Raw genomic sequence first — 12,253 nt, forward strand, 5'->3', positions numbered from 1 at the left:
ATTCAAGTGCCATGTGCTGTTTATTAATTTGCATAGAGTACAGTTACAGTATGATGATTTATTCACTGAATGTCAGGATATGCTTTTGACGTTTTTGCTGTGCACGTCGCTCTCTAATGATACGTCATGCGTATTCCTGGGTAATCAGTGGCAAGTCAAAACTGTTTTAAGCTTCACGTCACAGTGCTTGACTTGACTGGAGCATGGCATTGTGGGTAATGCTGTAGCTTTGTAATATGTAATTTTTATTTATTGTGTGTATATGTGTGTGTTTGTGTGCGTGTGTGTAGCTTTAAGAATTCATCTATTTAATTTAGAAATTATTGTTTAACTTTATTCAGTTTCTGTATATTTCCTACTTGCTGAAGGGCACAGGTAGCTAAATATGACATTTATTATAGTGGGTTTATATAAAGATTGTTTTAAGTTAAATTAAAAGTCTTTTTTTTTTTTTTAAGTCCAATAAATGTTAAAATTGATAGCTCTCATTTATACTCTATTGTTGAATGGCTATATCAGTGATACTCTCCTTCAGTCATAAAAAACGATGCCACTAAACAAATATTGAAAATAATATACTCAGTTTTTTTTGTACATTAATTTGAAGATTGCAGTATATTTAAAAACTTTAATGCTTGGTGAGATTAATCACGATTAATCGCAATTCATTTCAGAAAAAATGTGCAACTAAAATTTGTTAATCGATTGACAGCACTAATATATACCCTCACCTAAAGGATTATTAGGAACACCATACTAATACTGTGTTTGACCCCCTTTTGCCTTCAGAACTGCCTTAATTCTACGTGGCATTGATTCAACAAGGTGCTGAAAGCATTCTTTAGAAATGTTGGCCCATATTGATAGGATAGCGTCTTGCAGTTGATGGAGATTTGTGGGATGCACATCCAGGGCACGAAGCTCCCGTTCCACCACATCCCAAAGATGCTCTATTGGGTTGAGATCTGGTGACTGTGGGGGCCATTTTAGTACAGTGAACTCATTGTCATGTTCAAGAAACCAATTTGAAATGATTCGAGCTTTGTGACATTTTGCATTATCCTGCTGGAAGTAGCCATCAGAGGATGGGTACATGGTGGTCATAAAGGGATGGACATGGTCAGAAACAATGCTCAGGTAGGCCGTGGCATTTAAACGATGCCCAATTGGCACTAAGGGGCCTAAAGTGTGCCAAGAAAACATCCCCCACACCATTACACCACCACCACCAGCCTGCACTGTGATAACAAGGCATGATGGATCCATGTTCTCATTCTGTTTATGCCAAATTCTGACTCTACCATCTGAATGTCTCAACAGAAATCGAGACTCATCAGACCAGGCAACATTTTTCCAGTCTTCAACCGTCCAATTTTGGTGAGCTCGTGCAAATTGTAGCCTCTTTTTCCTATTTGTAGTGGAGATGAGTGGTACCCGGTGGGGTCTTCTGCTGTTGTAGCCCATCCGCCTCAAGGTTGTGCGTGTTGTGGCTTCACAAATGCTTTGCTGCATACCTCGGTTGTAACGAGTGGTTATTTCAGTCAAAGTTGCTCTTCTATCAGCTTGAATCGGTCGGCCCATTCTCCTCTGACCTCTAGCATCAACAAGGCATTTTTGCCCACAGGACTGCCGCATACTGGATGTTTTTCCCTTTTCACACCATTCTTTGTAAACCCTAGAAATGGTTGTGCGTGAAAATACCAGTAACTGAGCAGATTGTGAAATACTCAGACCGGCCCGTCTGGCACCAACAACCATGCCACGCTCAAAATTGCTTAAATCACCTTTCTTTCCCATTCTGACATTCAGTTTGGAGTTCAGGAGATTGTCTTGACCAGGACCACACCCCTAAATGCATTGAAGCAACTGCCATGTGATTGGTTGATTAGATAATTGCATTAATGAGAAATTGAACAGGTGTTCCTAATAATCCTTTAGGTGAGTGTATGGCTGTATCCGAAATCGCCCCCTATACCCTCATTCACTATTCCCTACATTAGTCCACTCATATAGTTCACTTGAAGGAGTGAATGAAAACGAGTGAGTGAATTCGGACACTAAGTGCACCGGAAGGACTGCCGCTTTTGCATATTTGCTTCCTGTTAAATAATAATTTGAAACGGGCAGCTCCAGTAGTAAGATTGAAGGATTTATCTTGAACTCTGTCACGGAAATTATGTATAAACCCTAATAGTCAATTTACAATTAATTTTGTACCTTTGTTGTATTCCACTGTATTACGCCGTGGACCAGCGCTTCTAAAATCAATGGATGGATGATTCAGCTGCGGGCGCCATCTTCTGGCGAGACGCGGGAATTGACTCGGCGCGCGACTCTCACAGTGCATTCTGGGGATTCTCTAGCCGTTGAGTGTACATCGGTTGTACACTCGTTTTTGCGGTGCATTGTGGGATTGAATGAGTGCACTCGAGAACATCCACTAAGGTTTCGAACACCACTTAAAATGGCCGTTCCCTCAAATAGTGCACTATTTGAGGGTATAGGGGGCGATTTCGGATACAGCCTATGTGTGTGTGTGTGTATGTATCAGCTCCCATGTCTGAGCCGTGACGCGCCACAGACTTGTGCAGAGCGGAGCGCGAGTGAATGCGATCATTCCTTCCTCTGTACTGCTAGTTTTAACGCAAATAAACATGACTGAACATCTCATGCCTCATGTAATTGCGCAATCAGTGTTTATCAACTGCAGAAAGACATCAACAAAACAGCGTGGAAATAAAATGTCACAAAGCATTTCATTTGCCTCAGCAAGTCATTAGTGTCCACAGCTCGTTAGTTCACTAGAGAAATGAAGTCTAGAGAGGAGCATTTCGCGAAATATTGCACCATATACTCATATTTTGCTAAACCTGTTATTCTTAATTATTTAATGCATGTTTAAATTAATCTGTTATGAAACATGATATGACAGCCAGTGTGTAATTGAATATATATTTTAACAAATAGCCTAGAAATTTGATTATAAGTTCATTTAAAGGGGTCCTATTATGCTCTTTTACAAAGTCTTCATTTTGTTTTGGGGGTGTACTAGAACATGCACTCATGCTTGGTGGTTCAGAAATTGCATTATTTTTCACATAATTTACATTATTACAATACTTTTCTCCCCAGCCTGACACAAACGGCTCGATTAGTTCCGGGTTTGATGAAGGCCCGCCTTCCGAAAAGTGAAATGTGTTGTGATTGGTTAGCTGTCCCAGTGCCTTGTGATTGGCGAACAGCTTAGATGGCGTTTCAGCACTGCCCTTATCAAAACAGCAAGTTCGTCAATATTGCCATATCAATTCAGACCTTGAGAATATTGAACAAGAGGATCGCGCAGAACCTTTGCACGCACGGATATTGCAAGACATATTAAAGTGGTAATGTTATTGTTGTTGTTTTTTTGGCTAAATCATATTTTAGATAGGATGTCAACAACAGCTTAAAATAACTGCATTGACTATGTACAGATAAGTGCAACGGTAATATGTATTATGTTTATTGTTCTTTATTTCTAACATTATAACATGAATTGCAGTGAAACTGTTATACAGTTTAATTTATTTATACTATAGTCCCGCAGACTTACAATATTTGTGGTTGCATATATATGCAAATTAATTATTTGCCAGCAGGAAGCGCTGTTGGAGCGGGAGAGATCGAGGTTTCACCAGTAACGCTGTACACAAAGCAGAGCTCCGCTCACAAGCGCTGCTTTATCAGACATTATATACAAGATGAAATGAAAATGACATCCGAAATTTTCTGAAAACAGTTGGTTTCCATCAGAAATACAGTGAAATAAAAACACCTGCACTGGGTTGCGATTTTGAAATGTACAGTGCTCAACCAAGGGTGAAGTGAGATTCAGCCAAGTATGGTGACCCATACTGGGAATTCGTGCTCTGCATTTAACCCATCCAACGTGCACACACACAGCAGTGAACACACACACACCGTGAACACACACCCGGAGCAGTGGGCAGCCATTTATGCTGCGGCGCCCGGGGTTCTCCCCACCCGCCAACCATTAGAAATTCTGTAGGCAGGATTTAAAATTTGTCATGTCACAAATACAGGAAAACAACTTTGTAGTCCAAACGAGCCGTTCGTTGTAGTTCTTGAAAAGGGATTTTTTAGAAACTAAATATCTCCTTTTGGATTGGACTTTTGAGGTTTGTAACTTTGTAGATCGTTTTATGCTGAAATATACACACTACATACTGACTAAGACCCCGTCCACACGAAGACGGGTTTCTCTGTATACGCATACATTTTTTACCGTATAGGCGTTTCGTCCACACGAAACCGGCGTTTTCGAAGAGTGAAACCGATCATTTTTGAAACCGGGTCCCAGGGTGGATAAATTTGAAAACGCCGGTTTCGTGTTTTCGTGTGGACGGCGAATCCGTATATTTTCTGAAACGATGACGTCATCAGCCCACGTCTCGCCCCTAATCAGACATCGCTACGTCACATAACAGCGACAACAACAACAACAATGTCAGACTACGTGCCTGTGTTCGTGCTGCAGAACCTACTGAGTTCATTAGTTTTATTAAAGCAAAATCTTCTGCTTTGTGTGTTAGTTTATATTCAGCGCGCAAGGTTTACGCACATGGTCCAAGTCTTCTCTGTTTTTTTGTGTATCTCTGTGGCAGACTTACAGCGCCACATATTGGTCTGGCATGTGTACTACATCGTTTTCAGTCGGTTTCAGTGATTCCGTGTGGACGCAGATATTTCCTGAGACGACTCCGTGTTTATGGAATTTGAGGCAAAAAAAAAGATTGGATACGGAGAAACCCGTCTTCGTGTGGACGTAGCCTAAAATTCAAAAAGTAAAAAAGTATAATAGGACCCCTTTAAAAACGGCAATATGTGCAATTTACATGTTTGCATACAATTTTTTTATTTATTTTTAAGTTGAGTGTCGATCATCTATTTAAAAATAAATATTAATTAAATTTAAGTTTGGGTAAAGCTGCTAGGCCTAATTGTAACCTTATAATGTAAAAGAGCTCCCTGTAGTTTTAAGCACAAGCTGAGGTAGATTTTTATCACTTAGAAAATTTAAACTATAACTGAATGTATTTAAAGAAAAAGCAACTTGTTCAGTAAACCACTGTTTATTTAAAAAAAAATTTTTAAATTTGTTAAAAGAAAAAGCTCAATAAACTATCGCACAGATTTAATAAACTACGCATCAATATCTCTTTTCTTTGTGCTTTGAACTTCTCTGTGCAGAGAGATAAAGAAAGGCTATTAATAATCTAATGTATAGCACAGTGATGGAGGCAACAACAAATGATAGATAAGACTCCTCTATCATATGTTGCTGCCTTCATTACTGTGCTATAGGCTACATTTAAAAGAAATGCCTTTTAATTTATAGTTATAAATACATTTACTTGTTTCATTAATGTATTTTACAACAATACAAAGAGCAATGTGTAACATTTGACCATATTTAGTCCTACATTTATTTACTTTTATTTGTTCCCCACTAAATATTATTTCACTAAATGTTTAGATTTTATAAAATTGTGCACTCATGATTTTCCTAGAATTTTGCTGTTAAATTATCCACTAACCTAGTTTATAATAGTATTTTTGTCAGTTTATGATTATATATTTTTTCATGTTATTTTTCATTAAAATGACGTTGTCTATGTTTAGTAGATTGTGTTTAACACAAGAGTGACGATCAAGTCAACACAGAAGTATAGACAGAAGTATAGAAATTATTTTTTTTACTGCACTGGAATTGGAATCGGCCGATACTCAATTTTCTGGATCGAATCTGAAAAAATGGTATCGTTGCATCCTTAATATAAATATGAGAACAGTGTATTGCACAGCTACACCAGTATATGTTGTTGTAAGTGTATAGTCCTGAGGTGAGATGATGCTGTGAGCGTTGCGATTGGTCAGATTGTTTTGGAGCTGTCATCACACTTAGCTAACAAATGGCTGCAGCAGCCGTGTATTAAAACAGGGATAATGAGAACTTTTCTTAAAGTAGGTAGGGAGGCTGCGAAAAACCATTCGGGCACAGGAGCTTTGCTCATTGCCATTCCGTAGCTTCTAACCTGTGCCGTATTGCTGTTTTTGCAGAAATTTACATAATTTTATCAATATGTCTTTGGAAGCCGAACGTTTGAGGAACTCGAAGCGTGCTGTCTAGACTAATGCTTTGGTGATTTTCAATTATTCTCCTTGCTTAGGTGCACGCATGAGCTGTGCACAAGTCATTTTGAAGGTCTTGATCGCACCCTCTCTGGACAATTGAGATCTTATCCCATATAATATGAAATATTTTAAAACAAAACCCAAGCCTGGAGGTTAATTTATTTTTCTTTTTGCCTAACTTCGTGGCCGGAGTTGCCTTTAGCTTCTGGGAAGAGCAGCACTATGGAAAAATAAATTAAACAGGAAGAATGCAAAGATAAATTATTCAGCTAGGGTCTTGGGTGTGCAGCCCCAATCCAAGGTGTGCTATTTTCTGCCTGATTATCAGAGCTCAGACCTGACCAGAAATCCAACACCTCTGTGTCCAGCCCTGAACAGGAGCAATCGATAAACCTGCTGCTGAGGAAGAGGGGCTTCAGGAGGGGCTTAACATTTTACCTGCCTCTGCCAAGGCTCAGGAGAAATGTGAAGCGAGAGAGTGAGCGCAAGAAACGGCTGTAGCAAAAGACCCAACTTCTTCGCACCTCAACATATACGTTCTTCCGATGTGACGGGCTTACAAATGAACCAGCTGAAACTTTGATTAACTAAAAGTTGTACGTGTTTGACGGCGAATGCGCCCAGTATCTGATTGCAGAAGTTTCTCTCTTGGAAAACCCTGCTGATTATCCTGCTCTGCTTTTCATCAAAGTATTATTGAATGGGTTTAAGTTGACCACTATTTTAGAGTATGATGACTTGCTTTGGGACTAATATTCCATCCTTATCTGTTTTTAGGGTTCGTACTGGGCAATCGACACAAATCCAAAGGAGGACACACTGCCCACACGACCCAAGAAGAGGCCACGGTCTGGAGAGCGGGTGAGTGAAAATTTGTGTGTTTTTTGTTTGTGTGTGTTTGCGCGTTTAAATTTATGTGTGTGCTCTGAGACCCCCTGGTGGTCGGCTTTCAGACATACAGACTTTCTCAAGCCAAACTCAGCTCATTACTTCGAGTCCGGGAGTGATCAAAAAGCAGAAAACAGCGAGTGTCTCGCTCTCCCAGTTTCATTAAGCTCAATGTCACTGATTTGCTCCATCACTTCTCTTGACCCTGTGGTTGCTTAGATTATTGTTCAGTTGCCACTGTGATTATTACAGTGTTTCCAGCACAGTAATTTAATGGCTCCCCGTTCTCCATAATCATTTTCAAAGGCCCCCATAACTTGTCCAGTTGTTTGTGATTTACTAAAATATTTTTACAGTTTTTGCCCAATTAATATAATAAAAAAAAAATAAGAGTTTTGCATAACCAGAAAAATCATTAAAAAATGTCCATGCAGTTAGAAGATTTTTATATTTTACATGTATCTAGAGAGAGGCTACTTCACATTGATGTTTTTCAAAACAGTGGGAACCCTGGGTTATCTAAGAAAAAAAAAATATTGTTGAAGGGTTGAATTACAATAAATATCTTAAGGGGTCATATGACGTTGCTTAAAAGAACATTATTTTGTGTATTTGGTATAATGCAATGTGTTTATGCGGTTTAAGGTTCAAAAAACACATTATTTTCCACATACTGTACATTATTGTTGCTCCTCTGTGCCCTGCCTTTCTGAAACGCATAGATTTTTAAAAAGCTCATCGTTCTGAGAAGCAAGGCCTGCTCTGATTGGCCAGCTATCCAGTGCATTGTGATTGGCCAAATACTTCAAGCATTTGACGGAAATGTTACGTTACTTACCGTATTGTGATGCCGTGTCCCGGCGCGACGACACAAAAACAATGAAACCCATTATAAACAAGGCATTTGTTGCATCCATTGGGGACATAATTACTGATTATAATGACTTATACTGTCTTTTTATGCGTTGTGTTGCATCGCATCACGTAAACATTATCATGTCTGCATTTGTGATCGGATAGACGATAAACAACAAGCACTACTCTACACTGCTCAAAACTCGCGTTTGAATAGTCAGTAGTAGAAACCTACTTACAGGCTGAGAGTCAGAAGCGTCAGACTGTCCTTGCAAAGTTGGCCCACTTTATAGAAACGGCCTTTGTGCAAGCCAGCATTTTAGGCTAACGTTACTCTTCCATGTTCAGGAAATAGTCCTCTGTAAAATGCGCTGCACAGTGGACACTAGGGATGGCTCGATACCATAATTTTGGCTTCGGTACGATACCAGAATGTAATACCTCGGTATCGATTTAGTATGTGGCAACATGATTTAGGCCTATAGCAATGCTTACATACAGGTGCAGTAAGGTCAGTTCGTTCGCCTTTGTCATCTGTTTTGTATCCAAAGTAATGCCATATTTCAGTTCTGCTGTTCTCTTTGTTTATTAATTTCGGGTGCGTTGATGGAGTTTCATCTGTTTGATCCATTGCGTTCTGTTGTCACATTTTATCGGTTCCACAGCAATTTGGGAAGCACTACAGCGTATGAAATACCGAATTGAGCAAAATTATGATATTGTACCATTTGAAATATAATATATACCGGTACTTTTCCAGTACCGGTATACCGCGCATCCCTAGTGCACACACTCTAATATTTGGGTTGAACTGTTTTGGAACAGTGTCATGAATACAACTTTACCACTGATTTCTAGTTGTGTCCTCTTTTGGAAGCCCAAACAAAGTACTTTCACAACGAAACAGCATCTCCACGATATGGCGCCGGCGGCAGCAACAATACTACAGCGAGAATAATAGTTCCGCCGCCTTTCATTGCGTATACATTTGGGTGGTGTTTTGTAAATCTTCCCACACTGTGAATTAGACATGTGGGGGCGTGTTTAAATGAGCCATTTAGGGGGGCGTGGCAGAGTCTTAACTTTTATATAGAATATCTCTTTGGTTTTGAGACTTTAGTCTTTGCAACTTCAGGGATCTTACCTATGCACAAACAGCTTGTAACACTTCAAAGAGAAAGGAAAACTTGAAATCGCATATATGACCACTTTAACTTATCTAAGTGCACACACACAGCAGTGAGAAGTGAACAAACACACACACACACACACACACCATGAACACACACCCGGAGCAGTGGGCAGCCAATGCTGTGGCGCCTGGGGAGCAGTTGGGGGTTCAGTGCCTTGCTCAAGGGTCTCACCTCAGTCGTGGTATTGAGGGTGGAGAGAGCGCTGGACATTCACTCCCCCCACCTACAATCCCTGCCGGACCTGAGAATCGAACCCGCAACCTTCGGGTTACAAGTCCGACTATCTAACCATTAGGCCACAACTGCCCACAACTGAAGAATTTGTTTAAAACAAACACACAGCTTTTGTGTCATTGAAGTTGTGTGAATTACTCATGGATTATTCGGATGTTTTAATCAGCTGTTTGGACTCTCGTTCTGACGGCACCCATTCACTGCAGAGGATCCATTGGTGAGCAAGTGATGTAATCCTAAAATTTTTCAAAATCTTTTCCGATGAACCATTGGTTTATGCTGCCATGGAAATGGAATTTAGTCAAGATTTAGCAGTTTCAGATGAGTGTGATGATATTAAAAACTGAAATAATTCAAAGATATTATTTAGAAACAGGTCTTTTCATGCATTTGCTTCAGGGTTATTTGATTCACAAACAAATTAATCTCATGAATCAGTTCTTTTAATCCACCTCGCTTTCTGACTGGATGTTATGTCAGTGTGTGTTAGGGGTGGCACGTTACACAGATGTCACGGTTCGGTACGTACGTCGATTCGGGGGTCACGGTTCGATACGATTTCGGTATAACAGTAAAAAAAACAATAAATCTATTATGCTCGGTTTCTTTTCAATAATTTTGAACAGACAGTAGTACAGTAGTAATACTAAATATTATTACATTATATATATATAATCTGCAGTACATATACATACAAGGAATACATTCTTGAAATATATTTGATTTAGTTAACAGATAAACAAGGGCAAAAACAGTGCAACATGTAACGTAGCCTATATATGCTGAGTTAAGTTCATTTTTGTGACGGGCTTAATTTGTTCACAGAAAGGAAACTCAAATGGTTTTGTTTTTATTGAGAGTTTACACAAATAAAAGCAGACCTTTATACAGTGATGCATTATTAAGACGATAAGTGTTTAAAGTTGATTCTACTGGTATAAGGAAACAGTTGAAGTGATCGCGTCACACGCACACACACACACACACACAAAACACATCAGTTCCAGCATTGTTAAAGTTGGTACTTTATCAAAATAAAATGCTAATATCAGCGCGCGCGCCTCTGTGTCACTGTTGGAACGTGACTGAAGTACAAAGCCTATAATTTACATAAAAAATAGTTTAGCATTCAGATACGTTACATCGCAAATATGGAAATATTATGGAATATTTGGATTTGTGCCGAATGAGAGAGGTAGGATACACGAGCACAAAGCCCCATTTCGCAAACAGTTGAGTGCACAAGCCTTTAAAGTATACACCTTTGTCAGTCTATGTGAGAGACGCGTTTAGAATCAGCACACGCTCACTGTTTAGTGGGCTTTGTTTTCAAGCGCGCAACTCATGGCATTCGCTGTTCTTCTGCTGGCAGTTATCAAACAGCGTTCCATTGCTGCGGGCGAAAATATTGATTTGCGAGTGAAGTTTTTGCTGAGGTCGCCACTGGCGACTACATATAATTTGCATGAAAGGACTTTTACTGGAAAGTTTTACTGGAAAAGTTTTACTGGAAAAGAGTTTCAAACAGTCCTCGTCTCTGCCGCACACAGTCTGCTGAACGCAGTGAGAGAGACCTGAAAGGGCCTGTTTACACCTGGTCACTTCATGCATTTTCTCTGATCGGATATCTATATGATTTGTTAAAACGTTTCCCCATTTACACTTGGCCACATAAATGTGTCTTCACAAAACGGATATAAATCCGTTCTTCAATTCCCGCTTCATATGCAAATATAACGGAGTTCACGTCAATGAAAGCAATGGATAATTTTATTAATTATCACCTAATTTCAATATCAGAGACCGCAACAAGAGAGCGCGCGGCATCAGCACTGGAAAGATAGGCTAGTCTCGCTACTTTTAATGAAGAAGATTGTGTGTTGAGCGTCTAGAAAAATAACTATAAAGAGGAGCGTTTTGCTATATTTATGCGCTGTTGCATATTAATATTTTTATTTATTCTGTTATACATGATTCAACTCCTCCTATAAAATTGCATTTTACTAATGAAGAAAAATGAATGTGTGAAAGACGTGACAACATTTATAGGATGCACTGCACTCAGTTGCCAAGTGATGCTTATGGTCTATGATATTGGTACAGATTCTGTGTAACAAACAATTCTTTGTGACTGTATATTTCAAGTTGTAAAAGACATTTAATTCACAATTTAAGTGAACCTTAGTCCCCCGGTCGACCTGATCATCTACAAGATGGATTAAAATGCTGATAAAGCCTAGAAAAGATAAGACATAAACACATGACAAAATGATTGAAATGTTAAAATGGAGGGGGGGGATAAAATGATAATAATAAAATAAACCACTTTTATTCTGTGGCACCTAAAAAAATAATTTGGCGCCTAAGTTTTTCTTTTATAGGAGCCAATGGCTCCTTACTCGATTTTTTTTTTGGTCTGGAGCCCTGCAGTGCATAACATCATCAAAAGTTTCAGAGAAACTGGAGAAATCTCTGTGCGTAAGGGACAAGGCCGAAGACCTTTGTTGGATGCCCGTAGTCTTCAGGCCCTCAGACGACACTCATAACCATGATTCTGTCATTACTAAATGGGCCCAGGAATACTTCCAGAAACCACTGTCGGTAAACACAATCCGCCGTGCCATCTGCAGATGCCTCTCTATCTTGCAAAAAGGAAGCCATATGTGAACATGGTCCAGAAGCGCCGTCGAAGGAGGAGGGAGACCTTTCAGCGTGTTATCAGCATTCAGTTCAAAAGCCTGCATCTCTGATGGTAGGGGGGTGCATAAGTGCAGACGGTATGGGCAGCTTGTATGTTTTGGAAGGCACTATAAATGCTGAAAGGTATATAAAGGTTTTAGAGCAACATATGCTCCCCTCCAGACGACGTCTGTTTCAGACAGCATTGC

At 39.5% G+C, this 12,253-nt stretch overlaps 1 protein-coding gene across 1 annotated transcript in view; it reads left to right on the forward strand.

Annotated features, from left to right (window-relative positions):
* LOC306855167 (forkhead box protein J3-like) overlaps positions 1-12,253 on the forward strand; it is a 108,808-nt gene that overhangs the window by 73,968 nt on the left and 22,587 nt on the right. Inside the window, exon 4 of the mRNA XM_079393640.1 lies at positions 6,973-7,056. Within this exon, the coding sequence (XP_079249766.1) occupies positions 6,973-7,056 (84 nt within the window). The remainder of the gene's footprint in view (positions 1-6,972; positions 7,057-12,253) is intronic.

This window comes from Barbus barbus (genome assembly GCF_936440315.1).
Source record: "Barbus barbus genome assembly, chromosome: 35".
NCBI lineage: Eukaryota > Metazoa > Chordata > Actinopteri > Cypriniformes > Cyprinidae > Barbus > Barbus barbus.